General features: G+C 52.9%; 12 protein-coding genes across 12 annotated transcripts; 7 read left to right on the forward strand and 5 right to left on the reverse strand.

Moving 5' to 3' along the window:
* Positions 1-324: 324 nt before the first annotated feature.
* SNOG_03171 (hypothetical protein) lies at positions 325-3,175 on the reverse strand (the record flags this gene model as incomplete). The annotated part of the gene is given in 4 exon segments (XM_001793699.1): positions 325-560; positions 612-722; positions 969-1,636; positions 1,656-3,175. 4 exon segments carry the CDS (start codon positions 3,173-3,175, stop codon positions 325-327), a joined length of 2,535 nt encoding a protein of 844 aa, XP_001793751.1.
* A 390-nt stretch (positions 3,176-3,565) lies between these two features.
* Positions 3,566-4,747, reverse strand: SNOG_03172 (hypothetical protein). Its single transcript, XM_001793700.1, has 3 exons — positions 4,390-4,747; positions 4,217-4,342; positions 3,566-4,168 (listed from the first exon to the last, which is right to left on the reverse strand). Exons 1-3 carry the CDS (start codon positions 4,708-4,710, stop codon positions 3,719-3,721), a joined length of 897 nt encoding a protein of 298 aa, XP_001793752.1. The 5' UTR covers positions 4,711-4,747; the 3' UTR covers positions 3,566-3,718.
* A 2,359-nt stretch (positions 4,748-7,106) lies between these two features.
* Positions 7,107-9,513, forward strand: SNOG_03173 (hypothetical protein; the record flags this gene model as incomplete). Its single annotated transcript, XM_001793701.1, has 5 exons — positions 7,107-7,383; positions 7,478-7,669; positions 7,729-8,144; positions 8,195-8,359; positions 8,488-9,513. The coding sequence occupies 5 exons, from the start codon at positions 7,107-7,109 to the stop codon at positions 9,511-9,513; spliced, it is 2,076 nt and encodes a 691-aa protein (XP_001793753.1).
* Positions 9,514-10,165: 652 nt separating this feature from the next.
* Positions 10,166-10,952, forward strand: SNOG_03174 (hypothetical protein; the record flags this gene model as incomplete). The annotated part of the gene is made up of 1 exon (XM_001793702.1): positions 10,166-10,952. The coding sequence occupies one exon, from the start codon at positions 10,166-10,168 to the stop codon at positions 10,886-10,888; it is 723 nt and encodes a 240-aa protein (XP_001793754.1). The 3' UTR covers positions 10,889-10,952.
* A 161-nt stretch (positions 10,953-11,113) lies between these two features.
* On the forward strand, positions 11,114-12,247 carry SNOG_03175 (hypothetical protein; the record flags this gene model as incomplete). Its single annotated transcript, XM_001793703.1, has 2 exons — positions 11,114-11,415; positions 11,471-12,247. The coding sequence occupies 2 exons, from the start codon at positions 11,114-11,116 to the stop codon at positions 11,964-11,966; spliced, it is 798 nt and encodes a 265-aa protein (XP_001793755.1). The 3' UTR covers positions 11,967-12,247.
* A 1,090-nt stretch (positions 12,248-13,337) lies between these two features.
* Positions 13,338-14,210, forward strand: SNOG_03176 (hypothetical protein; the record flags this gene model as incomplete). The annotated part of the gene is made up of 1 exon (XM_001793704.1): positions 13,338-14,210. One exon carries the CDS (start codon positions 13,338-13,340, stop codon positions 14,208-14,210), a length of 873 nt encoding a protein of 290 aa, XP_001793756.1.
* A 457-nt stretch (positions 14,211-14,667) lies between these two features.
* Positions 14,668-15,159, reverse strand: SNOG_03177 (hypothetical protein). The gene is made up of 2 exons (XM_001793705.1): positions 14,829-15,159; positions 14,668-14,773 (listed from the first exon to the last, which is right to left on the reverse strand). The coding sequence occupies exons 1-2, from the start codon at positions 15,003-15,005 to the stop codon at positions 14,696-14,698; spliced, it is 255 nt and encodes an 84-aa protein (XP_001793757.1). The 5' UTR covers positions 15,006-15,159; the 3' UTR covers positions 14,668-14,695.
* Positions 15,160-16,011: 852 nt separating this feature from the next.
* SNOG_03178 (hypothetical protein) lies at positions 16,012-17,796 on the forward strand (the record flags this gene model as incomplete). Its single annotated transcript, XM_001793706.1, has 1 exon — positions 16,012-17,796. The coding sequence occupies one exon, from the start codon at positions 16,012-16,014 to the stop codon at positions 17,794-17,796; it is 1,785 nt and encodes a 594-aa protein (XP_001793758.1).
* A 1,290-nt stretch (positions 17,797-19,086) lies between these two features.
* On the forward strand, positions 19,087-19,384 carry SNOG_03179 (hypothetical protein; the record flags this gene model as incomplete). The annotated part of the gene is made up of 2 exons (XM_001793707.1): positions 19,087-19,106; positions 19,168-19,384. The coding sequence occupies 2 exons, from the start codon at positions 19,087-19,089 to the stop codon at positions 19,382-19,384; spliced, it is 237 nt and encodes a 78-aa protein (XP_001793759.1).
* A 760-nt stretch (positions 19,385-20,144) lies between these two features.
* SNOG_03180 (hypothetical protein) lies at positions 20,145-21,437 on the reverse strand (the record flags this gene model as incomplete). The annotated part of the gene is made up of 2 exons (XM_001793708.1): positions 20,145-21,136; positions 21,236-21,437. The coding sequence occupies 2 exons, from the start codon at positions 21,435-21,437 to the stop codon at positions 20,145-20,147; spliced, it is 1,194 nt and encodes a 397-aa protein (XP_001793760.1).
* Positions 21,438-22,691: 1,254 nt separating this feature from the next.
* On the forward strand, positions 22,692-23,188 carry SNOG_03181 (hypothetical protein; the record flags this gene model as incomplete). Its single annotated transcript, XM_001793709.1, has 2 exons — positions 22,692-22,715; positions 22,877-23,188. 2 exons carry the CDS (start codon positions 22,692-22,694, stop codon positions 23,186-23,188), a joined length of 336 nt encoding a protein of 111 aa, XP_001793761.1.
* A 228-nt stretch (positions 23,189-23,416) lies between these two features.
* SNOG_03182 (hypothetical protein) lies at positions 23,417-25,405 on the reverse strand (the record flags this gene model as incomplete). The annotated part of the gene is made up of 2 exons (XM_001793710.1): positions 23,417-24,690; positions 24,745-25,405. The coding sequence occupies 2 exons, from the start codon at positions 25,403-25,405 to the stop codon at positions 23,417-23,419; spliced, it is 1,935 nt and encodes a 644-aa protein (XP_001793762.1).
* Between the last annotated feature and the right edge of the window lie 637 nt (positions 25,406-26,042).

Below are 26,042 nucleotides of genomic sequence, written 5' to 3' on the forward strand. Positions count from 1 at the left end.
CATACGAGCACAAATCCGTGTCCAAGCGTACGTTACAGTAGTTCTTTCTGCTAATCAAGATGCCGTCGCACCCGAGACTCAAGACGCACGTTTCATGATTTTCTTTTGTGCGAGAGTCTGGTATTCTCTGGCTCTAGGTAATACTCTAGACTTCACATATGCATGCTCCAAAGCGCATTTCGACACCAACCGCCCCCCATAAACCCGCTCTGGCAAGAAAATGCTCCCAAGCCTTCTTTAGTCATCACACCACTTATACATATCTCATGCAAATGCGCTTACTGCACGACCTAAAAAGTAAAAGTCAGCAACTCGGGTCCTGTATCATTCGGGCCATGTTGATGGAATCAGCGGCACGTCTTGCAGATCTGGACATACCTTCTCTCGGAGCTTGCTGATCCATTGGACGATGCTCTCGCCTTGATCTGCTCGGTCCTCGACGAGCAGTGTTTGAGCCCACAGCTTGAGCATTGGGTCGCCGTCTTCCTTGATTGCATATAATTGAGGAAGTAAGATGGACCCTACACCCTTTGCCTTGTGGTCTCTCGACTTCTCAACGACTACTCGTGATTAGTATGGCGCGCAGATTACAGAAGATACATTGGACTCACCGGCTCGTACGCGCTCAGAGTACTCATTATCCAATACTGGCAACGTGAACTTTCCTTGCTTCAGCTGTGTACGGTCCTCGACACCGAAGACGTCTGCGAGAAGCGCGGGAACTGTATCACGTCCAATCCACCTAAGTTTGTTAGCTAATCCCATGCTGGCTGTTCCCATAAAAAACTTACAAGAACTGGTTGACGCCGTCATCCAGGAGATAGAGGCCATATGGAACGATGGCAGCACTCGACAGGTTGAGAGCTGGAGGCATTGTCACTTGGCCTGTTGTAGGGTCCGGTACACCAGCGTCGTCCGGCATATCCTGGCGAGCCTTAGTCAAAGATCATACGATGAGAGAATTGTACATACGTGAAGACTGTAGAAACTGGGGTAGATGTACTGAGTCAGTAAGCGCAGTGGCAGAGTTGAGAGGAGATCGAGAGCAGCCGACCGCAGATCGGATGGGATCTGAGAACTTTTCCTGAGACCGACGTTCTTGATCAGTCCCAAGAAGAGAAGAGGAAGAGCACGTAAGTTTTGAGGAAGCTGAAGACCGCCACCTCCCATGCTACCACCAGCCAGTTCTTTCCGATAAGTTTGTAGAATCTCGATGATTTTACCCTGTAGGGCGTCCCGAGCAGCGTCGAGCCCGCTTGACAAGGCACGCTCAACAGCTTTGTGGCTGAAGTATGTGGTAATCGCTTGTGCATCTGCGGAAGCGTAGACTGAAGCCAGATTCTCGGTAGTCGGAACAGCAAGGGTGAGCACCCTAATTCGACGTTGTCCACTCGAGGTGGTGTGCAGAACAGCTGCCTGGAGACAAGCAAATGGCTTGCTGATAGTCTCGTCAATGGCGACTTCAATAACAACGGTCTGGTCCCTTGGATACGCCGGGAAAGCGCAAAGGTCAGAAGACCGGTTAAAGAAGTTTCCATAGAAGGCAGACATTCTCAATCCGGTTGTCGCGCGAACTCGAAGGACAGCCTCCAACCCAATTTCAGCCGACAGATAGTCAGCCCAGCTCAGTCGCAACCTTGACAACGTCTTCTTGCCTGGCGGCGTTCCATCCAGGATAGAAGTATGTCTGACCTGCAGTGAAGCGCGGGAGGTTGCTCAATGTCGCGACATCTTGGTATTGCGACGAGAACAAGAACATGTCGACTGAGACTTGGTTCTTTGAGCACTCAACGGCAAATGACTTATACCAGTTGTTTGCAGGCTGCAGAAGGCCAGTTTCTTTTCCGGTACCCAGCAACGACTTGTCCTCTCTGGGTGTCAAAGCAGCGTGTCCGACGTTGGGCAATGATGCACCAATTACAGTGAGCTTTCCACCGAGGGGTGAAATGAGCTTGTGTGCAGAGCGAAGAGCCGAGCCGAGCGCGAATCCAGGAACGTGGGTGTTTTGGAACATGCCCGGAAGACGATCAAGGAAGCTTTCGATGTTGGTGCGGCACTGGCTCAGACTGACAAGGAGGTCTGAGGGCATTGGCAGGTACGGCTCCTCGAGATCCGACACAACTAGCTGCTGTGGGTCGTTGTTCTCGCTGTTGTCGGCCGGAATCGAGAAGAAATGCAGACCAGAGTCCACAGCCATGAATCCAATGCGCGTCCTCCCGTCTGCGTTGGGTATCCGACCAAGAGATTCCTTGATGACTCGCGACACGACTGCGAGAAGTCCACAATTGACTGCTGCTTGCGTGCAGTCCAGGATAATGTAGTAGCAGAGAGGCTGCGGTGGGCGAACCATGTACTCTTGCGGCGCAACAAATTCGGTGACGGCGTAATTCAGTTCCGGTCGTTGCCAGCGATCGACGCTCTTCTGCTGTGCTGCATCCCAGTCAAATGCCTGAGGGACATCGTTGGTCAGGTTGCACATGTTGCATCTCCACCGGTGTCCATGGTCGAGAAACGACACGAAGGGATTGATGTAAGCCCTACAGCGGCGACAGCGGCTGATGATCTGATCATGCACAACCGGTACCTGGTCTTCCGAGTCGTGCAGCGATGCATAGGGAGAGATGACAAGGGCGAACGGCAACTTGGATTTCTTCAGTAGCGAGTGATTGGTCGGGATGGTGTTCAATGTGCATCGCAGGTATTTGCTCGACTCGTTTGCGAATTCTGAAGGCGTGGCAGCCGCGTTGGATGGAAGGTTGATAGGCGGGGGAGGGTTGTAAAGCTCCGAGACGTGGAACGGCTGGGCAATGAGATCCGAGGGGAACAATTGATTCTGCTGCGTGGCCGCGTTGGGCTGTTGTACTTGTGGCGCGGCTTGTCCCTGCTGGGGGCCAAGGTTCATCTGGCCAAATTGCTGGCCGAGCGCATTGGGGTCCTGGGCTGGAGGTTGCCCATACGCGGGCGCTGGAGCGCCGTAGGCAGGTTGAGGAGCGCCGTAGCCAGGCGTCACGGGTGCTCCATATCCTGGGGCGCCGGGTGCTCCATATCCAGGCGCTGCTGGTGCTCCATATCCGGGAGCAGGTGGAGGGCCTCCAGCTCCAGCTTGACCGCTAGAGTTGGCTCCGAACTCGTATGCCGCGCCCGCATACCGGTCCCTCTTCTTGCGGTCCGCCATATCGAGAGCAGCGGGGGGCCAGAGAGGTGATTGTGTGTTGTAGAGGTCGGGGGCGCGAAGGATTGGTGCTGGCGGGTACGAGTGGGAATTTATTGATGAGGTTGAAGCTTGATGTGTCTTCTTGCCCAGGTAGGCGGCTCATTCCGCGCTAGCCTCGCCCCGCCAATGCACAGACAGACGAGGGATAGCTTCTGGCTCCACCTAGAGAACACCTTTGCTCTTCCACTGCGTTCTCACCACCTACATCCAGGCACCAGCATTGTCATGTACGAGATTCGCTCATGTGTCAGTACACACCTTACGGAAACATTATGCTTCTGCATTGCTTTACGTGTCCTCTACATTGGGGCATCAACGTGTGCACTTGGAGATATTCCTAGGCCGCTATTGGGGGTCGAGCAAGAGCTTTTTCGATAATCAACTAACATTACAATAATCATTACAGCAAGGTATCAAATCATTAGTACACGTAATCATCAAGATCCCGCTATCCTGACACGACCAGGTCGCTCCTCACAGCTATCGGATGGTAAATAGCCTTTCCTAGACGGCTGTTGGAACCTCCTTGTGGACAGGCTCTTGCCTCTCCAGCAACTCCGCATCCGAGACGGGATATGGAGTTTCAGTGTATCGCTGCTCGCCGCTGACGGTCCTGCTGCCAGGCGCCTGATCAACGACGGAAGGCTCCGCAGCAACACTGTCATCAACCGGTATGGCACCCGGCATGGCACCTACGCCAAGGTGGCCAGCATTAGAGGTGATGGGCTCCACATCCAGGCGGTAGCTTTGAAGATCGCTCTCGGCATCAGTGAGGACTTGACGAGCAGCCTCCACCTCCGCAAAGGCAGGATGCGTGTCGCCGGGCACAATCGGGGTATCGTCCACCATGTTCAAGAGCCGACGGGCATGCTTTGCGAGGATGATCTGCTTCTCGGCGCGCTCAATGGTGGCTGCGAAGTTTTGGTCGTAAGCCTCCTTGAACTTTTGTCGGGTCTACAATGGTCAGCAGGCTTGAAACTACTCGGTGAAGGATGCTCTTACGATGTTGCTGAGTTGTGCTTCAGCGACGAGACTCTGGGCCTCTGCGCGTACGAGCTCCTGTTCGAGTTGGACAATCTTGGTGCTCTGGGGCTCCTTGTACTTCAGCTTGGCAATCTCGTCGGAGATCTGACAGTTGTTAGCATGTCCTGTGTAGATCCAAGTACAAGTCATACCTTGGCCTTGTGGTCGCGACTGGGCTGAACCGAGCTCTCGGTGTTGCGGATCTGCTTAAGGACGCCCCGGTATTCCTCCAGCCCTTGTGCATAAATGTCCTCCTGCTCAGCAATCTCCGCGAGCAACACGCCCAACTTGTCTGAGATCTCCGAGATGCTCTCGTCGCCAGTCGCTTCTCCCCATTCCGAAAGCTGTTGGGCAATTCCCTGGCGCTCGCGCGCGGCCGCCTCGTAGGCACCAATTGCGTGATTCTCAGACTTGATGATCTTGTAGAGCTTCTTCGAGAGTTCGGGCTGCTGCGTGCCTCGTAGAGATGCCATGGTGAAGCGGTGCTTTGGGGCAGACTTCTCGCTGCTGCCACCCTTCTTGGAGCGGACGGATAGAGATCGATTCCTTCATGTGATAGTCAGCATGCGATTTGAGCGCAAATATTCAGCATGCTACGGTTGGCATGCAGTTGGAGGGGACGCGGTGTGTCTTACATTTTGGCTATATCGCTGGCTCAGCTTCTTAGATGCTTTGTGTATTGCTCTGAGTCGCTATCAGCTATGCCTTGCTAATGGCAGTCTGCGCGCGAAAAAGGGAGTAGCAGCGATGATCGCCTGACCGAAGGAGTCTGTATTACCGTTTTGGGTACGATACCGTATATTCTGAAACTCTTGGATTTTTGTCGGTGCAATCCTGGGTCGGAGAAGGTACTGTTCGAGAGCTGGCGGGGGTCCTGTTCTCTGTACAATGGAGCGAGGCAAGCGATGATGTCATTCTCAATGCTAGCTCCATGTGCTACCTACACACTATCCAAATTCCATCCGGACCCCTCCGTGACTCCAGAGCTGTCATAACCTCTTCACGTGCAACAGACATGCAACAACGGTTCCCCACGATGATGGCTCGATTGCCAAACGCAGCATGCCATGCAGAGGCGGCTAGGGGCCTGGGCTACCAAACCGGCGCTGTGACACGCATTCATAAAAGTCATTCATACGAGGACTTCATAAGCTGCAAATATGCAACAGGTCAAATGGAGTGCAAGGTTAGTACTGCGCCGTATGTTTGGAGTACGCGAGCATGCCCTGTATTTATCCCACGCAGGAAGGCCTGTGTCACCGTGGCACAGCTATCTGCTCGCCTCGTCCGATCAGGTAGGTGACTAGTCAACAATTGTCACATAAAAGTCCAAAATACCACTGATGATCCAGTATTCCAACCCGCCCGCCTTCAACCCTGTCTGGGGTTGTCCTGAGTGACAACGCGGTTGACGAGGTTCTGTCATTGTTTGTGAAGGCCCCTGAGAAAAATATTTGTCGTCCCACCTACTCTTGTCATGTGTAGTACACGGAGCCTCTTAAGGGATTTCTAGGTTCCGCAGATCTCAAGCCTCCCGAGATCCATGGGCCGCACGCGCGCATCCTCGTTTCAACTACCTATCTAACTTCTAATGATCCCGCGACAAGGACATTCCTGCAACAACTGTCGGGAGCTTATGCCCGTTCGGCTGGACTTTCTGCAGTCAGAAAATCAGTCACAGCGCTTACAGCAGCTCTATTTTGGCAATACCGAGAGCACATCCCGTGGTCAACTGAAGGACGACTTAGCAACGGATGTCAGCTTTGTTTCTTTAGGGGTCTCCACAAAATGACATGGTACCTGCAGCGCTATCCAGGACATGCCGGTCATGGTATTCCATGCTTCGGCCTGTTCACTCCACGGACCATTCGCGACGCGCCGATTACCAACATCAAAACTTCTGGCCACAGGCTTCCATAATCAACATCACACTACCATATGCCGAAGCACATGTGTTCGGAAATATACTATCGGTGCCGAGAGGAGTGGCCGCATCAGAATTACTGCCGTGACCAGTGCTCCTAAGGCCTTCCTTGGTAAGGCTGTGACGGATTTCCGCTTGTAGCATTTCTTACTCGTGGATTGTCTACCATTGGGCCCACACAGCAGTACGCAGCGATACTGTACCTGTGACCAAACGGAGTGTCCGTTATACCGTGCTGGAGGCTTCATCTCTTCTGTGGCCTGATGTGCGTGCCTTGTATGCTGATCGACAGTTCCTTTGCCTTGTCCACTATTAGCTCCCCAGAGCAGCTGTCAACATGCCCGAGGGATCGGTTCCATGGCTCAACTTAGCTCAGAGCTGGACGAGAAGCTCGAGTAGGGATGTGCACCCGGTAATACACATTTGGGTGTCTGTCCGCTCGCTCACGTCACGCAAAAATCATCGGACGTACTGTTGGCTCACTGCATAATGCACGGCAACGCTACCCGTGCCTGCACTGTCTGAAATACTGTGGCTGCAAATCTGTACGATGAGACCTAATATTAGGGGAGGCACAGTCATGGTCTCTTGGAAAAAGCCTATCGCGATTGCGATTGGCGAACAAGGTTTATTGCTGGCATCACGTCGCGCAGAAACGATGTGCCTTATCGACCTGCAACTCTTGGCGTGGCTCCATGTCTGCGAGCGGCCGTTTCCTAGCCCTTCTTTTTGGCCCTTGCCCAGACCCACTACATTGGCATCACACCGCGTACCCCAGACAATGGGACGACGTCCGGTCATTGCGTGCCCGTGGAGCACTCGCACAAAGGTCTGTGCTAGAAAACCAAACGCTGTTGGTCGCTCCACTTGAAGATCTCCTGTGTATAAAGTGACACCTGCTCCCTCTCATGTTCTGATGAAGCACCAAGCCTACAGTCATCAAACATGGTCAATTTTAGGGTAACTTTCCTTGCCTGCGCGGGTCTTGCCGCCGCATCATGTCCGTACATGGAGAACGAGGCTCCCATCAAACGAGATGGTGCTGCTCAGTCTCCCAAGTCCACAGACGAGTTCATGGCGCAATATGAGGTCGATGATAAAGACGTTTACCTGACGAACGGTTTCGGCGGTCCCGTCGAAGACATGGAGAGTTTGAGTGCTGGCGAGAGAGGCCCTACTCTGCTCGAGGACTTCATCTTCAGGGAAAAGATCATGCACTTTGGTATGTACACTTGTCGCCAGTAAGATTTCAGTTCTAACACCTAACACAGATCACGAGAGAGTACCTGAAAGGGCTGTCCATGCCAGAGGCGCAGGAGCGCACGGAGTTTTCACTTCTTACGCAGACTGGTCGAACATCACAGGTGCTTCATTCTTGAACAAGCCAAGCAAGGAGACGCCGGTCTTCATCCGATTCTCCACCGTTGCCGGCAGTCGTGGATCACCTGACAGTGTCCGCGATGTGCGTGGATTCGCGGTTCGTTTCTACACCGACGAGGGCAACTTTGGTATGTCGTTCAGAATTCTGTAGGAGTTCAACGGTTCACAGCAGTGCTAACGTTTCCAGATATTGTTGGAAACAACATCCCCGTCTTCTTCATTCAGGATGCCATCAAGTTCCCAGACCTGATTCACGCCGTCAAGCCAAGACAGGATAACGAGATTCCCCAGGCAGCCACCGCTCACGACAGCGCATGGGACTTCTTCAGCCAGCAGCCATCTTCAATGCACACGCTCTTCTGGGCCATGAGCGGCCATGGAACCGTCCGCTCATACCGACACATGGACGGCTGGGGCGTCCACACGTTCCGTCTGGTCACCGACGAAGGCAAGACCAAGTTGGTCAAGTTCCGTTTCAGAACCCAGCAGGGTCTTGCGTCACGACTATGGGAAGAGCAGCAGCATGCTGCTGGTATGAACGCAGATACCGATAGACAGGATCTGTGGGACGCTATTGAGAATGGCTACTACCCAGAGTGGATCGTAAGTCTTGCGTTGCATTTGTACACGCGCTTTGCTGATCATGATGATAGTTTGAGGCGCAAATCATGGATGAGGAGGATCAATTACGATTTGGCTTCGACCTCCTCGACCCTACCAAGATTGTGCCCGAGGATCTTGTTCCTTTCACACCATTAGGCAAGCTGACCTTGAACCGCAACCCTCGCAACTACTTCGCGGAAACTGAGCAAGTCATGGTAAGTCAAACTTGACGTTTTTGTCTGCAATCGACTAACGATGACGCAGTTCCAAGTGGGCCACATTGTGCGTGGTATTGATTTCACCGAGGACCCTCTCATGCAAGGCCGCATCTTCTCCTACCTAGACACCCAGCTCAACCGCCACGGAGGACCAAACTTTGAACAGCTACCAATCAACCAACCCCGCGTTCCAGTACCACACCAACCAGCGCGATGGTGCCGGACAAATGTACATTCCCCTTAACAACGCACCCTACTCGCCAAACACCTTGAACGCCGGCTCCCCAAAGCCGGCAAACCAGACTCAGGGTCGTGGCTTCTTCTCCGCTCCAAACCGTTCCACTGGCGGTCGTCTTGTCCGCGCTGTATCTTCTACTTTTGCCGATGTTTGGTCTCAGCCGCGTCTGTTCTTCAACTCGCTACTGCCAGTTGAGCAACAGATGGTCATTAACGCAATGCGCTTCGAGACGGCTCAACTCACGAGCGAAGTAGTTAAGAACAATGTGTTGATCCAGCTCAACCGCGTGAGTCACGATATTGCTGTACGCGTCGCTGAAGCACTGGACATGACTGCACCAGCAGCAGATGATACCTACTACCACGACAACAAGACGACTGGAATCAGCGTTGCAGAGAAGAAGTTGTTGAAGCTGGATGGTCTGAAGGTCGGATACCTGAGTTCCGTATCCTCGAATGGCGACACCGCAGCTGCGCTCAAGACTGCGCTTAACGACCTCAAGGTCAGATTTTCTGTAGTAGGCGAGCGTCTTGGGAAGGGCATTGACCAGACCTACTCCGCTACATTCGCAGGTCAATTTGATGCCATCGTCGTCGACGGCCAGGCAGAGGCTCTCTTCATGCCTGCTGGAAGTCTGGCAAATTCAAACACCACAGCGAACGCTACCAAGGCATACACGACTCTCTACCCCGCTGGTCGACCCCTGTCGATCTTGCAGACTGGCTACCAATGGGGCAAAGCCGTTGGCGTAATTGGCTCAAGCAGTGCAGCCTTTAGTGCCGCAGGCCTCCAGGCTGGCACCCCCGGTGTCTACCACTTCGAAGCAGGAAACAGTACAAAGGCGATCGTGGACCAGCTCGCTGAGGGTCTACGCACTTTCCGATTCTTGGACAGGTATGCGCTAGACCAGTAGAGTGTGAGATGTGAATGGTGGCAGAGGTGAAGAAAGACAATTCATACATTTCTCTAGACAACTTGATGAGCGTGAATTTGTTTGCGGTGTTACGGACTTTCAAGACGCCTAAGGCGAGCTGCGGCCTCTTCGAATACGCCTAGCCCGGGTGTGAGGTGAGATTAGAGTGGTATCTCGGCAGATTCTGATATTGACACCGGTAGTGTTCGTACTCAGGGTGGTAGTCTCGGTCGGTCACATTTTAGTTTTGCGGAGAGACCCCTGCCGCCCGACTCACCCTTGCGAGGGTATTTGACCGACCTTTCCACCAATCAGCAGAAATGGCGCAGTCGACGTGTCGACAGCCACATATAGTGGCTCAGTACTACCCCAGAACGTACGAGCTGCTGTCTGGTATGGACATCTAGACGGTCAGACGCTGCGTGAGCTACCAGTTGTGTGGAAGGTCGGCGCCGTGAACAAGCGCGCGTCACAGTGCTTGCGTCACCCCCGGGACATCGGCATGGCTGATCGTGACTTAGGGAGGGTTGTGTGCCGTTGCTTCCTGCTTCACATCTTTTGCATATTTTAGTCCTTGGCTGACCTCAGGCATTTCGCATCCTTGAATCCAGTACCACAGCCGCGCTGTAGCTATTGTTCTTCTTCTCCAGTCATGACGACATTTGTACCATTGAGACAGCGCGGGTCGAGCTTCCTACACAGACACCACAGCGGAAACATGCTAAAAGCCAGCCATCGATCAGAGTCCCCCAAGCCAGCACTTTTCGAGGGAACCGACGCCGTTCCTCAGAATCGCAAGGTCGCCGTCCAGCGAGTCGTTGAGATCCATGATGCACTGGAGCTGAGGGACCAAGCTGAGGCGAGCACCGAAGCACAACGCAATGACTCCGCACGCACATCGAGCGACAACATCAGCATGGACTTCGATGCAGTAGACCTGCCGCATAGTGAAGTACGAGCATTCAAATATTTCTTACGGAAGTGGGATCACAATCAACGCCCCGACTCTGAATTTGATCAAGCTGTACAAGCCTCCGAGTCGGACTTCGAAGAAGCTGCCATCAAGCACTTCTTCCGACGGATCGCACTGTGGGACGAGAGTGAGGAAGTTTTGCGGGCGACGAGGAAGGAGATGGAGAATAGGTCGAGGAGCAACAAGAAGAGGTCAAGAGACAGTGTACTGGGGAAGCTCTGGATGAAGGAACGAAGCAACCAGGAGCACAACAGCTACGACGAGCTGAAGGAGACTACAACGAGAGAAGGTCTGGCACAGTTACTTTGGACGCTGATGCATGATCAAACGACGCCATTGGCTCCTCAGTTCGTGTCGGAATGTACCGACGCTGTAAAGAGAAAGTATGGCATAAAGAGCTGAAGCTAAGAAAGCGCAACAATATCCTATTACCTTATTTTCCATAGCTTTAATTGACTAATCCGCGAGATTCGTTCCTATGTGTGGCGTGTAAATTATCCTGTGGGGGTGCTGCTTTTCAGTCAGTATCATGTGACTGAATAGCGCTACTTTGAATTCCGCTGTCGGAACCGTTCCTTCCCCAAGCCATCACGACTTCCAAAACTCCGCAGTCCAGGCACAAACGCAATGCCGTTCCTTCAGATTGGATACAAGCGCATACACTATGCAGACCTCAAGCCAGAAGGCAGCGTGCTTGAGACATTTATCTTCATGCATGGGCTTGGATCTTCCCAAGATTACTACTACGCGTTGGCTCAAGGACTGCTCACCAAAGGCTTCCGCTGCATAATCTTTGATAACACAGGCGCGGGCCGATCCCCATATACGTTCGTCGAGCAGAGTGTCCACAGCCTCGCAGATGACGTCATTGGTGTTTTGGATGCATTGGGGGTTTCCAAAGCCGTTTTTGTTGGCCACAGTATGGGCGGGTAGGTGAAGCAGATGTACAGAAAAGCCGATCAGAAACTGACTGACTCAATGCAGAATCGTTGGTGCGCACCTGGCCGCTGAACGCAGTGATCGCATAGTCGCAGCCGTCCTCGTAGGGCCTGTGTATCCAAACGAGAATGTCGTGCCAGTCTTCGAAAAGCGAATAGAAACAGTCCAGAAGGAAGGCATGCAGCCTATGGCGGACACCGTGCCGCACGCCGCCGTTGGGACGCGAGCATCACCTCTCGTTAAGGCATTTATTCGAGAGCTTCTGCTGTCACAAGATCCTGCGGGTTACTGCTCGAACTGCCGAGTGATTATCAACGCGAAACCACCAAATTACGGCAAGATAAATATCCCCGTCTTGATCCTAGCAGGCGACGAAGACAAAAGTGCACCTCTCGAGGGCTGCAAGAAGATGTTCGAGGAGGTTGGTACAGGCGAGAAGAAGCTGGAGATTATGCAAGGCATAGGTCACTGGCACTGCCTGGAGGCCTTCGAAGAAGTCGGAAACCTTATCGAAGCCTTCTACCACAAGATACAAAAATAAGGACGGCTGGAAGTGTTCACCAGACAACCCAACACAGGAAAGTTTGCAGCCAGAGGACGCGCTTGATGAATCCTTGCCGCTTGCAAGTGGGGGGAGGGGGGCGCGTACGGACAGAGGCAGTCTTGTGTGGCCTCGTGACAGGGTCATTGGTGGCGTCCCTTTTCCGATAAGATGCATGAAGGTCTTGGCGCATGTGTTGAACACCCTTGGGGCGTTTGCGGCGGATGTCCAGTAAGCGGTAATGCATGACCCACGAGCTCCAATGTTCATGGCTTCCACGTTCACTGTCAATTCGCGGTATCAGTTGTGGCGACAACTGAGCAACTTACGAGGGGTAACCCCCTGGCTGTGCATTTATCGATACTTTAACGCGTACCGCCTACAAATCATACGGCGCCTCATTTGACTATTATCGCCTATTATGGCTGGGTGTCCGCCCCAGGTCCGGCTTTTCTAGGAGAGGCATGGTGCACTTGGCCGATGTCGCTGAAATCGTCGTTTTCGCAAATGATTCGGTCCAACCCGCGCCCATGCAGCGGGTATGCCGATTTCTGGACGAGGTTGCCGTCTCGTTGTTCGATGTGCCTCGCGCCCGCTCGGCTGTCATAACTGTCACAAGCCTGTGGCCAAGTGATCATCGCCCTACTCTTGACCATCGCACAAGGTTGCCTCAGCCTTTCACATGCAAGGACTCCCACACAATGTTTCTGCCGGCCCAGCAGCGTGTTGCGACCGCTACTGTGACATGTGTAAAGCATCTGTCATGCTTCGTCTGGCCACAAATAAGCTAAGCAACTCATTCTCCAGTTTTATCCCGACACTAGGCCGTGGAGCTTCTAGCTTTTCTAGCCCCCGGAAATCAGACTGAGGCGGTGAACTACAAGCATCAAGAGCCGCCCACCCATCCGCTGCAGATGCGTCAAAAAAACGTGCGAAGTCTGTCCGTGTCCTGCATATTGGCAGAGCCTGGACCAACCATAGGCCAAGATCGACATCTGTGGTCGTTTGATCTTGCCTTCGTTAGTGGCTTAGTTGCCTCTGCGACTGACCAACCTGGTTGACTTAATAGTGCAGCGGGTCTCGCAGTGCATCACTTGACTTTGCGTCGCATCGTTCCCTCGTTGTGAGGCTGCTCGTCCTCACATTTTATGGAGCCGTGCCCTCAGTAATTCTGTTCTCTTCATCTCGGTAGCGGCGCTGGCTTTCGGTGGGCCCCCCTTAGCACGTTCGCCTTCCCAATTGGACACAGCACTGACTGAAGTCTAGCGGTACCGAAATCACTACCAATTCCGATTCAAGTTCCCAACAGTTCACAAAGTTTTGTTAAAACGTCACGGTCTGCACTTGTCACCGCCGTTTTATGGATCAACCATGAAACGCATCGACAGTGGCTTCCAGGAGTCTCCCTTCTTGAGTCCGCACAATGAACCACCGTCAATTATTAGAAGCAACACTGCGCCTACTCACCATCGCAAACACACCAAGTCTATCATAGAGACTGCTACTCCGTCTACTTATCCTAAGACCATGGAGTCACAGCGGCCAGGGTCTGAAGACCTGTCGAGACCATCCCACCACAGGTCAAAGACCACGTCCTCCAGAGCCTCAACTACACGATCTCGAGGTCGCGCTCATGGATCCAAACCTTCCTCGCGTCGGACGTCTTGCACCATTGTGGACCCTTCCAGGTCGCGCCACTACAGGATACAGAGTTCCCACACAGTGCCCACTGCAACCAGCCAAGACATTGACGATGTATACGCCCTCCACCATCGCAGCTACAGTCTGTTTCAAAACCCGTCACTGCACACCACGTCCGGCCTTCCAAGCCCAACTTTGTCTGAGGACCATAAACTAGGTTTTCCAAGTCCGGTCGGTCGTTTCAGTACGGATGAGGTATATGCGCATGACGAACATGATCTACCAAAGAAGAGTGAGGACACCACAGCCGAGACTACGGCAACCATCACGCACTGGACTTCGCCATGTACTCGAAGGCGCGAGTACGAGCGCATAGACCGGGCCAACAGCGGTGTTCGGGGCTTCTTCAACAAAGTCATGCCGCGTTGTGTTTCAGGACCACAAGAGAAATTTTACGAGAAGGACAAGTCGGACGCAGGATCAGTGCGACGATATCGATTGGATGATGAAGATAATACCGCCGAGGAGAAGAAATTCGCGAGGTCGCAGACACCCCACTTGAAGAAGCCAAGCTCACCAAAGAAGAAGTGGATCTGCTTTTGAGACTGAAGAGATGGGCTGTATTTTGACATTTACTGAGAGATGATTTGCATTTTTGCTTTGCATCGCAAAGGCGTTTACTACGATACCCACAGCCGTTGAGCTAAAGAGACGCATTACACCTCTACATTTTGAGGGGTTCATTTTTGAATTACGGCATTACCACAGCGTTGAATAATCAGACATATAGAATGCATTGCGCTATAGCGTAAAGTTCCAAGAAACAAAGTGCTGCAAACAAATAACCTTTCCTCCGAGCTTGCATTGACATCGAGTACCTGGACTGGGTTCACCGCCACTTTTCGTGTGACCATCTGTCGTGCGCACAACAATACAACCTCGATGTACCATAATCTCTCCCTCTCACCGACATATTTGTGTAGTATCCATCCGTGACATCACATCCTGCACATATGAATCGTGAGACGCGTGACAGGGACCCACTGGTCATTGCGAAAACAAACAAGCACAATGGTATTGGTATCGCACTACAACTTTGCCTCCTCCTTGACGGTCCCAACCTTGAGCTTCGGTGCATACTTCTTAAGCACGCTCTCATTGTGGTACTAACAGCCTGTCAGCGCGTTGTCCCGCCTGCCGCAGTAGTCTCGAAACACGTACCTTCCAGAACTGCTTGCTTGCATCCTTGCCACCCACTCTCTTGAGGATCTTTGCGCCGCCCGGGTGCTCGTCGACAAATGTGTCCATTTTGTACACGTCGCTGTCGATGATGATGTAGAGACCCTTGTCGACCGAGGCGTGCTCGGCGACTTGCTTCGTTGTGAGGGATTCGGACATTGTGGGTGTGGGCGTTGGCGGTCGGATGGGATGTTGGGCGCTCGTGATAGATGGGAGGCTGGAGGCTCGAGGTCGCGAAGGAATGCAAGGAGAGGCAATCTGGGGTCTTGTGGGGTATTAGTCTAGTTCATGGCTTGTTGACTCGCCCCGTCGCGAAGTTGGAGATGCAGACGTGCCGAGGTCCACGATCCGGAGATGCTGACGCCGTTTTCCAGTGCGTGTGATTGGCTGGTCGGTTTTATCGTCTTGTAGGGATTCCAGAATCTACATCATCCTTTCACCAGACCACCTCTCCATCATCTTGACGCCATCGCCGGCGACACATTCTTTTAACGTGTAGATTATACCATGTTTTATGATGCCACTCAAATTTTTTTCACGGTCATCGGCGGCCACTGAGAGCCCTGACTTACCTATTTTCGACGACATCGGAGAAATGAGAGGAGCGCATATGAGGGCAGAAATTATTCAGGCGAAGTATGTCGGGAAATCCAAAACTCTTCCAATGTGGATTTCTTCAGGGCCGAAAGAGCATTAGGCACGCGAAGAGCTGGAAGAGGCACTGACACGGGAGTACCTTCCAAAGCTGCAGGTCGGACACCTCCTTCCAACACCACCACCCGACATGAGTCTGCTACTACGGCACGAACCCGGAGAGGCCCCTCTTTAACTTCGGAATGAGGAGATTTCGATTGCCATGTTATCCGTGGGTCTCTACGCTTCGACGCACTTCATAGCACGCCATCTGCTGCGTCCTCCCTAGAGTCCGTCGGGATTCGTTGCGGGAAAACATCGAGTGCATACGGTTTAATCCGTAGAATGGCCCAGACTGGAAGTAAAGATGTACTTGTCATCGGTTAAGTGGCCAGTCGAGCAGGACATATTTTGGTTCGGCTATGAGCCTTGCATCTTTAGGAGATGCCCACCTCCGGACTTCCGTATCATGTCACTGTGGCAACTTGAGGATTTAACGAGGATTTAATTTTTCCGGACGTTCTTCTATATGATGTCTCTGCTCTCCTGGACTCTCTGGCTGCTTTCTTCACTTGCTGGCGACCCTCAAGTTACCCAACGTCGTAGGATGAGTGATCAAGGGTCCACTGGATGGCCAATACCCCCCGACATATGTCACATCGACAGGGTCAGTACGGAGATACTATGCCTCATTTGCGAAGAACTGCAACCTTCTCATGGCGAAAAAGAGGATCTGCTGGCCCTGTGTTTGGTGTCTCGGCGACTGTACCTCGTCACTACTCCATATCTCTATCGGAATCTCAGGATAGACCTCACTCGAGCATCGCACATCCGTCTAATACAGCGCCTGATCCATTCTGGCTCTCAACTTGCAAGTAAAATTCGATGGCTGACAATTTCGGGGACCGAAAAGCAGACCGATTTGCAACTTCAGGATATTGACCTCCTTTTCTCACGCCTTGTTCGACTGCAGGAGTTTGCTTGGAATGGCTCTCTCGACATCCCACACCACACTCTCCAGACATTGAGAAATCGGTTCCCCAAGGCCGGCTTGCGTATCGGTGCACTGCAAACGATGCTGCAAGGCTTACCTGCGCCTGCACCGTCCCACGCAACGCTTCTGCACCCCGGCTGTAAACACCTGCGGGCATTTCATTTCCTATCATTGGGCAGTGGGTCCTTGTACACAGGGTTCAAGAGAGACCTCATCCACATGCTCCATCACAACCCGCAACTATGCAGTCTTCATCTCGATACTTATCTCGAACCTTGGGACAAATCTTTGCGGAACGACCCAGAGTTACTCAACGAGCTACATAGTGGTCCGTTGCCAAGAGTCAGTTCTTTGATCTTGGCCACAAGTCTGTTTACGACCGGGGAGATCGAACTGTGTGCTCAGCGTGGGATGTTCAGAAGAGTCCTACTCTTGAGAGTTCATAATTCAAAGCAATTCCTCTCGATATGTGCAAGATCACTTGACATCAAAGACATCACCTTTGTTCCTGAGCATGGCTTACGCTTTGGTGGCTTGATTGCACAAGTTGACCGACTGGCCGGTTCCAAGAGACCCCCCTTCAGAAAAGTCCGATCACTGCGCTACCAGACCCTTGAGCACATGAGTTCCTTCACCCAGCATCAACCAGAAATGCCTTGGTATCTTATCGCACAAATGCCCAGACTAAATTTGTTGGAGCACTATCCTTTCCTGCTACTATCATCTCGCACTGGACCACAACTAGGCGCGACCACTACCACTGGTCTAAAGAAACTTCGAGACTTGGTTCCTGGGGTCCAAAAAATAGTTGTCCATATCTCCGCGCGACCGTTACAGTCCCGGGCACGACTTGGAATAATCCGTGAACTAGCTACGTTCGAACGGCTGAATGACGTGAGCCTCTATCTGTTTGCAGGAAACGGATATAATTGTCCTGCCATGCTTCAGCAGTCCATGTGCCGCCAGATTTTCCAAGAGTTCCTAGCTGCACGAAAACCTACAATTCATAGCCAAGAACCTCTGACAGTAATTTTCAAATTCGTCGAGCCACGCTTGTTCACAAGTTCTAAATGGTTCACGCCCGATTACCGCTTCACCCTGACCACGAGTGGAACCATTGAAGCTTTCAGGAGGCAAGACGAATGCGTGATTGTCAGTTTGCGAATGGATCGGCTGACGAACGATCAACTACAGTCATCTGGCAGGATGCAGAAATTCGCTAGGGCGCTCAATTGGGACTGGCGTGGGTACGGCAGAGAAAGAGAGCGACGGGAAAGCAACGCCGACGCCAACGCCACACTTTGGGATATCTGGGCTTATTGATTTGTGAGTTCTTTCCTCACTCATCTAGGGTTATCGAGTAACTACCTCGAGAAATTTCGTGCACGGTTCGATCCGGTACGTTGCAGTTACCGCACATTACTATATCACTTGCTGTTTGCACGTCTGCTCTGTTTGCTTTACAATATGCCGCGTGGATTCAAGGCCGCTCTGTATCATGGACGACGATTAATAATAATACAATCATGATATTGCGGCTATTGCACGCTTCAAACGCCCGTAAATGACCCGAATCGACGCTTGTTGATAAGGCGTTTGACACAACCTCGCATGCTAGTGCTTTTTAGGGATGTTAAACCAATTCAATCAATCAATCAATCAATCAATCGCACGCTAGTGCGTCGCAGTTCGGTTCACAAGTAAGACTGGGTTCTTTCTATTTGAGCAACGTAATACAGGCCTAAGCTCTGTTCTAGAAGACCTGATCATCGCTAATCCTCCATTGCGATAACTACCATGGAGACCTTCAACACCAAGATCTGCCGGTTGACTAAGAATTCAATACTCGCCATATTCCGGAAGAGGCCATCTCCAACATCTGGGTCTCGAGGCTTTGCTATGCTCAATGAGGATGTTCTACTGCTCATTATCCATCATGTCGACGCCACGGGGGATATCACTAGTCTCTCAAGGGCCTCACATCAATTTTACAGACTCGCAATGCATCGACTCTAAAGAAGCATCGACTTGGACCTGTCACTTGGCTCACACCGTCGTTTACCTCGATTGCTTGGGACAACTCCCGGTCGGAGGCCACGCCTTATACAAGAGTTGAGCATCTGTGGACTAGAAAAGGCTAGCTCCAGCACTGCCCTCGATCTATTTCACGTCCTCACGAAATTGGAGAATCTTAAGAGCTTCTCGTGTGATGCCAGCATCATCACGCTGCGCCATAGCGAATCTATCCGAAAGGAGAACTTCAAAACAAAAATGCCTATATGTAGACTACCGCAGCCGATCCAGAGCACCCTCGCTCGCTCGATGCGACCGTGTATCAGCTCCTTCAAGTTCAAGATTACTCGCTTCTGTGACCTTTATGATGATTTCAAGGTTGATCTCGTCCGGATGACAACCTCCAATCGAACTTTACGGATACTAGAGATCTATAACCAGTGTTTAGCCCAGAGAGCGTACCCGGAGATGATTACCCTTTGATAATACTCAGTTTTGTATAGGCGCCCCATCTCTCCAGGAAGCCAAGGAGATCCGCAGACTTTGTCCGAAATTAGAAGAATTGGACATAGATTTGAACCTGCTTGGTCCATTCGCAACATGGCCGCGTCCAATTCTCGGTGAGCTCGCTCGCTTCTAGCAGCCCCCTCAGCTCAAGCTCTACCTTCACCAAATGGCCAGAAAGCGAGCAAGGGTCGTGAAGGAAAAACTCGATTACTATGCCATCTCTTGCCACATCCATCGGGAGCGACAGCGTCTCGAATTCCCAATTCTTTCACCGTTTCGCGTCATTTACAACACCACGGATGATTGGAGCAGGTTCGACAACGAGTTCAATAACCCAACCTTGTGGGCCGTCAACTACGGAACCTGCTTGTGTGCATTCACCATGACCTAGAATTACGGCAAAAGCATAACTTGTGAAATGCGAGATTGGAATAACCGTATTCGCCAACGAATAAATGAGATAAGACTTGGGAATTGGGGGACGTTGAAGGCAAAGCGGATCGCTGAAAAGCTTGTTGGGGCTCCGATGACGACGCGAAGGATAAACTACCCACTCCAGCTGTTCTTGCCGACTTCCCAACTCTATACGGTGCCCGGACTCAGTGAAGAGTCGCAACGCGCAGCACAATTTTACGATTCACCGAAAGCTGCTTTGCATCTCTGGCCAAGATCTCTAGAGACGATCACTGATCCTGTATAGACTCACGTCTTTCCAGGCCAACATACTATTCCATTTTCAGTCATGGGTGAGCAATACAATCACGCAGTCAACATAGCAAAAGACAGAGAAGTAGTCGTAATGTAAGATTTTTTATCAAACTAGACGCCGTGGATATCCAGTATGGCAACAGCGTTACAAACAGAGTCCGTAACGTGTCCCATGGGACTCTCTCATCATCGAGCCTTCACGATGAAGACGAAGTCCGAAATCAGGTCTGGTAGTCCTGAGATGATTGGACTCTCCCGATCACCCTTGACTTTCTCGTCGGCAATGGAGAAAACAATTCTCCATATGCCGCTTACAAGCTCTTCTAGTCGATCAGAAGAAACCTCCCGATCAACCATATTACCCTCGCATTAGGATAAGCCGAAGCCTAGTCCCGTAGCTGCATCAATCGCTCCACGGTGCATGGAATCAACGCCCATACACCTCACTGCTCCTCGATCTTGGGAGAAGGCAAGATGCGGCCCTGCTCTTTGTCGTTGCTCTCCTCATTATTGATTACCGCAAGTGCAGCCGCCACGACCTCTTGTTCCAAAGCTGCAGCCTGGGCTTCGAATCGATCGGCATCTGCAGTCGCCTGGGTGGCCTTCTGACGTTCGCCATCTGCGAGACGACGAAGATGTTCAATGTTCGATGCCTGCTGAACATCGATCACCCTTTTGCGGATATGCTCGACAGTCTTGTCTTTGGCATTCTGCACGGCGACTTGCTTCTCCTTCTCCCATTCGGCCCTGGCTCTCGCGAGAAGACGGTCGGAATCTGCCTGCTCGGGCCGCCTGGCGTCATCATCTCGGGTAGGGGCCTGGACGCGCAGGTCACGGATTTTGTCCTCTGCGATCTTTTTGGCTGCGAGCAAATGCTTCACCTGCTCGGCTATTATCTTATGGTCTCTCACCTTCTCGAGGACGTCCGCTCTAGCCTCCGCCGCTGCATTTTCAGCTTTGTGCCTCGCAGCATCAATTTTCTCCCTCTGCACCCTCTCCTCATTCATCTTCTGCTGCTTCTCGTTCTTCAGCTTCGTCATCGTCTCGAGTTGCCTCTTCAACAACACCACCTCGTCATCGTCTTCTTCGCGCTTACGCTTCTGTCCACCAGCAATTTGCAGTTGGACTGGCGCAGGGAAATTGGTGAAGAACGGGTCCATCTGTGCCAATCTCTCTCGTTGGTGCTCGGTAGGCCGTATCTGCACGTTCGGTGGGGTACGGCCAAAGTGTTCATGCCACCAACTGCTACTGCAGTATAGGCGAGGGCAAGGCAAACCGCGGTGAGCCTTGCCTTTGTCACAGAAGCCGCAGTTCTCGTATAGACTGCAGTCGCTGAAGGACAGGTGGGTCAGGCCCTTCGGCTTTCGGCACCACAAGCAGTCGTTGTATTTGGCCAGGATGCCAACTGAACCCACGGCAGCCTGATCGACAGAACCTGTAGGTGGACGGAAGTTGACAAGGTCCAGATGCCCATCTTAATCGCCAGGATAAGAAGTCAGCAATGCCTCAAACACTTCTGGTATCAGTGAATTACCTTGTCCTTGGAACCCACCCTGGTTGAACCCACCGCGAGGGTACAACCGACCTTGACCAGACGGCGCAGTTGGCGCGTTTGAGGGCGCGTTCTGACCTCCCTCACCACCATACCCACTTCTCTCACGTCCTGCACCGTGAATAGCACCGCCATTGCTATTCTCACCACCTGCACCGCGCCCTGTACCACGTCCACCTCCCATCGCCCGATTTGACGGTCTCGGCAAGCGTGTGTTTCTTTGTACGTCCATTACGTCGAAAGTTGTTGTGGTGTGGGTGGGGAGGGAGCGCGACTTTTCTAGGAGCAGCAGAAAATTCGTCACGTGGGCGCACGTACCCCAAACACTTAAGGAAAGAGCGGGCATCACGCCATATACAGCGTCATGGAAGCTTCTAGGGAAGAGAGATAGAGGTGAAAGTGTAGGCGGCTCGACGCTCGTCGATAGACATGGCTGACAAGCTTAGGAAATGACAGAAGGTGACCTACTTAGGTTGAAGCGCTTGACGGACACGTCGGATTCCTAGTAATTAGACATCAAGCCAGAGGTATATGGAGATATCCAGGCTACTAATTTTACAGCTTGTGCTCACTACGGTGCCTCCGAGAGCATCGATCCAGGAAGAGGTTCATCACAGCCTGTTCACTGAGCTACTTCACTGCAAAACTTACGAAGCTCGGCGCTCATGCTTCAGGATATCTTTACCAAACTCTTTAAGAAACGGATGCCAATCTTGCTTGTACTGCAATTCCTCGACGTTCACTTCTCATCTTTCAACTGTTGGCCTTGCATTTCAACAATCGTCCCTTCCATTCTCTTGCTCTTAACTCATCAATTACGAGTTCCTTTACACACTATGATCAGTTTAGTATGGAGGGTTGGCCTGATATTGTTCTTGTTGGTGCTTGGAAGAGCGCAAGAAGTCGCGCGTGACGTTCCTTCCTGCAGCAGTGTTCGTGCACTAGCATACCAAAACAGGCTAGTGACGAGAACGTGCAACGCATCGTGAGACTACTACATGAGCAAGTACCGGCCAGAACGAGGCTAGAATAGTACGTAAATTGCTCTAGGCTCCGTCTTGACCAGTCATACACAAAATTCTACATGGTGTTAATGCTCATGTTGACAAGATACTTCATCGGCTCCCCGCCTCCTTGAAGATATCCAGGCCTCGCTATCATTGTGCAAAATACTCAGGGCAATTGCGTATCCTACAGATCTCATCACTGAGTGTTCCAAAATTTGGTAGGACGAGAAACTGTCTCTGAACCCATCAAGAAAAACTGTCTAAACAAACACAAACAAACTCCTACAAAACAACGACAATGTCTCATACACTAACTAGGCGAGACAACACCTCACAATCACGACGCACGCTTCAAAGAAAGAGCCCTGAAAATGTCTTGAACCTCTAACAATCACCGACCTACAAACCGCAGCGCCACAAGCACCTTCACGATGTATAACTCCAGCTGTAGAATCGTAATGTGTAGACATACCAACCTGTGCGGAAGAACAGCGAACTGGGAACACATCAGCAACACATCATCGCTGCCACCAGATACCGCAAGGGCAAAAACGACCAACCCGAAACCATTTCCACATAACGACAATATGTGCTACATCCTCCTCTCCGCCTGCAGCACGTGCAACAAAACACTCCACCTCCGCTACACGCGCTGCGAACACGCCGCGATGCACAGCTTCGACCCAGCCGCGTGTCCGAACCGCATGAAGAGACGCCGGTGCAGCGAGGGGCCGGTGTGCGAGAAATGCGAGAGCAGGCGGGGGAGTTTGAGCATGCCGCCCACGACGAATCTGCTGGAATCGCCGAGGGAAAGCGTCGTGGAAGAGGACGAGAAGGAACGGAGACGGAAGAGGCTTGTGATGAGGAGGCGACTGAAGGCAAAGAGAACATGAGGCAAAAGCTGGGAGATTGGAGAGATGGATATTAGTTTTAAGAATAATAAATGATATTCACATTGCGCCAACCATAACCATGATCCTACCCTACCCTATCCTAAAATACCCCGAGAAATAATAAAGCATCATCGTCCAATTCTATCCAAACCATTCCTTCATCTTGAGGGGGTATACAAAAAAGTACTTCTCATGCGTCCCGTCCGTCAGTCATCATTCCTCCTTCATGCAACATCATGACATATACCCTTCGTAAGTCTTGTTTAATTCTCCTGCTCGACCTTGGGCGGCGCCTGCCCGAACAGCCCGCCGAACCAACTCGCGCGATTCGCCGCCTTGCGCGCCTGCACAGCCTCCTGCTCGTTCTGCACGAGGCGCAGCGGGCGCATACCTTTACCCGTCATGGGGCCAGCAGTCTCGCTGCGTTCCAGACGGCGGGGAGGGCTGGGTGTGTCGACGTGGCTGCCGTCGCTCTTAGCGTCGCCTTCCTTCTCCTCCTGGATGGCGTTGGAGGCTGGGACTTGCTGGCCCGAGGGGGCGCGGGACACGGGGTTGCTGGTGCCGGGGGCGGCGGCGCCGTTGACGGGCAGACCGAAGAAGGAGTTGCGCGGGGAGGTGAGGTTGGGGGAGACGGCGTTGGGGCTGGTCGCGGTGGAGACCATCTTGTTGATGACGTCGGCGGACATGACGCCTGAGGCGGAGCGGCGGTGCTGCGTGTAGCTGCCAGATGGCTTGCGCTGCGAGGCGGAGCGCGAGAGGGGGATGCTGGGGGCGGTGGTGGGGTCTTCATTGACGCTCTGCTGGGTGGTGGGAGGCGGGCCCATCATGCTCAGTGGGCGCGGCTTGCGGTTGGCGCCCATGGCGACTGACTTTGCGCGCTGAAGGAAGCCCTGAGGCTGGTCGCTCTCCGGAGGTGGGGGCGGCAGCTCCTTTGTTCGTGTTGGGGGCGGCGCTGTCGCGTCAGCATCGATGCTCAGGACCGACTCGAAGCCCTGGTGTGTGAGAAAGACGCCGATGATCTTGTTGATGTAGAGTGTCAGAGCCTTGTTCTCGCCCCTGGCTGCAGCGAGCTCAGACTCGAGCTTGCGGACAGCCTCAACGTCGCCTTCCTCAGCCGACTCCAACTCATCGGCCAAGCTGGTCGACGGGCCGTTGCGCGACGGAGTGACGTCTCCGCCATTTGACGACTCGCGGAGGAAGTCACCGCGGCTCAGGTCTCCGTTCAGCGTCTTCTCGCCCAGCAGGAGCTGGAAGCTCTCGTTGTCTTCCATGAGACGTGCGTTGGTCATGCGTGTCTCCAGCAGCTGCTTCTCCAGCTCAGCCATGCGTCCACCGCCAGCGTTCTCCACTTCAAGAAGCTTGACCTGGTATTCGGCGAGCTCGAGACGCAGGCCTTCGATAATCTTGTCCTTCTGGTTAATGAGCTTCGAGTTGCTGCGGGAGTCGCTGCGATGGATCGAAGAGGGGGGCGCAAAGGACCCCGCGGTCTCGAGGTTCTGCGACGAGTTGCTGCGAGAGGGGTTGTTGCGGAAGTTTGCTGTAATGGATGAGTCTGGCTCCGACCGTGGCGTCAGAGCGGGCCTTGACTTACATGCTCGCGAAACATGGTCTTCCTCGCCCTCTGACGAGGCAGTCTTCGATGCCATGGCGTCTTTGAGCCTCTGGATCGTCTCCTGCAACTCCTCTTCCCGTGACTGCGTCTCTTCCTTCTCCTTCATCGCCTGCACCCGCTCAGCCTCGTAGATGCCCTCAAGCTCTCGGTGCTGGCGTGTGATCTCGCGCTTCACATTCTCTAGCGACTCCACCTTCTCCTCCTCTTCGTGGGCGCGCTCCTCGAGCTTCGCCTGCTCAGCAAGCGCTTCATCTAGCCGCGAGTTGAGCACCTCGCACGTCTTCTTGCGCTCTTCGGCCTCGGTCTCAGCCTTCTGTAACCGGTCTTTGAGTTCCTGGAGATAGGCTGCCTGCTCCTCGCGTGCGTCGTCGTCGCTCGTATCGGCCTGCGATGCGTTGCTGCTCAGGTTGGACGATGCAGCGGGCTTGCGTACCGACGCGCGCGCAGAAACAGGTGCGCCATTGGCACCTGAGCGGACAGATCCCCTCCTGGCGGCGCCCGGAGTGCCGTTCGTGGTCGGGGTTGAGCCCCGGGTGGGTGTGCGGTTCGCCGCTGCGGGCGACGACGAGGCGGTCCTCGCAGCAGGCTCGCGCCGAGGGGTGCCTGAAGCGGGCGGTTTGGCTGCGGCGGCGGTCGACATTATGTGCGTTCTGTTCTTTGTGAGGTGTGAAACCGTGTGTTCGTTGACAGCAACGGCGCTCAGATATGCCCTCGGTTGCACCGCAAGGGTCCAAATTTAGAGCGAGTGGTGGTTGCGCCGGCGGCAGATCCTCGTGAGTTGTGGCTGTGTGAGTGGCTCGGTGCTAATAGCTGAGACAACCGCAGAGCAGAGCAGTGATTATAAACTGGCAATGCGACTGGAAGTGTTTACAGAACGAAGCGCAGACAGGAGCCCGACCAGGATTGTGACCTGTCAACGGGGTTCCGATTAAAGTAGCCTTAATCTCTCACCTGCAGCCAATTCCCTGCATGAACTCGCCAAGCCAACTCCGCGAGTGACACCCGTAGACCAGGAAACCACTCGGTCAGATGACAGGCGTACCAGTAAAAGTCCCCGAATCCAGTACGCAGCATGCTGGAGCACTTCGGCAGGCTAGACTTTCCTCGGAATTGAAACCCCTATTACGCTATCGCGATCACTTCGACTTCTATCACCACTCCAGTCTCCACGGCTCTCACTCTCGCACGTGACAGTACAGGGATACGCCCGTGGAAGCTGCAAAAGAACCTGTCCAACGTTCTCGCCTTCCACGTTACTCGGGCCATTCCGCGCGCAC

Source organism: Parastagonospora nodorum, assembly GCF_000146915.1.
Source record: "Parastagonospora nodorum SN15 chromosome Unknown scaffold_4, whole genome shotgun sequence".
Lineage (NCBI taxonomy): Eukaryota > Fungi > Ascomycota > Dothideomycetes > Pleosporales > Phaeosphaeriaceae > Parastagonospora > Parastagonospora nodorum.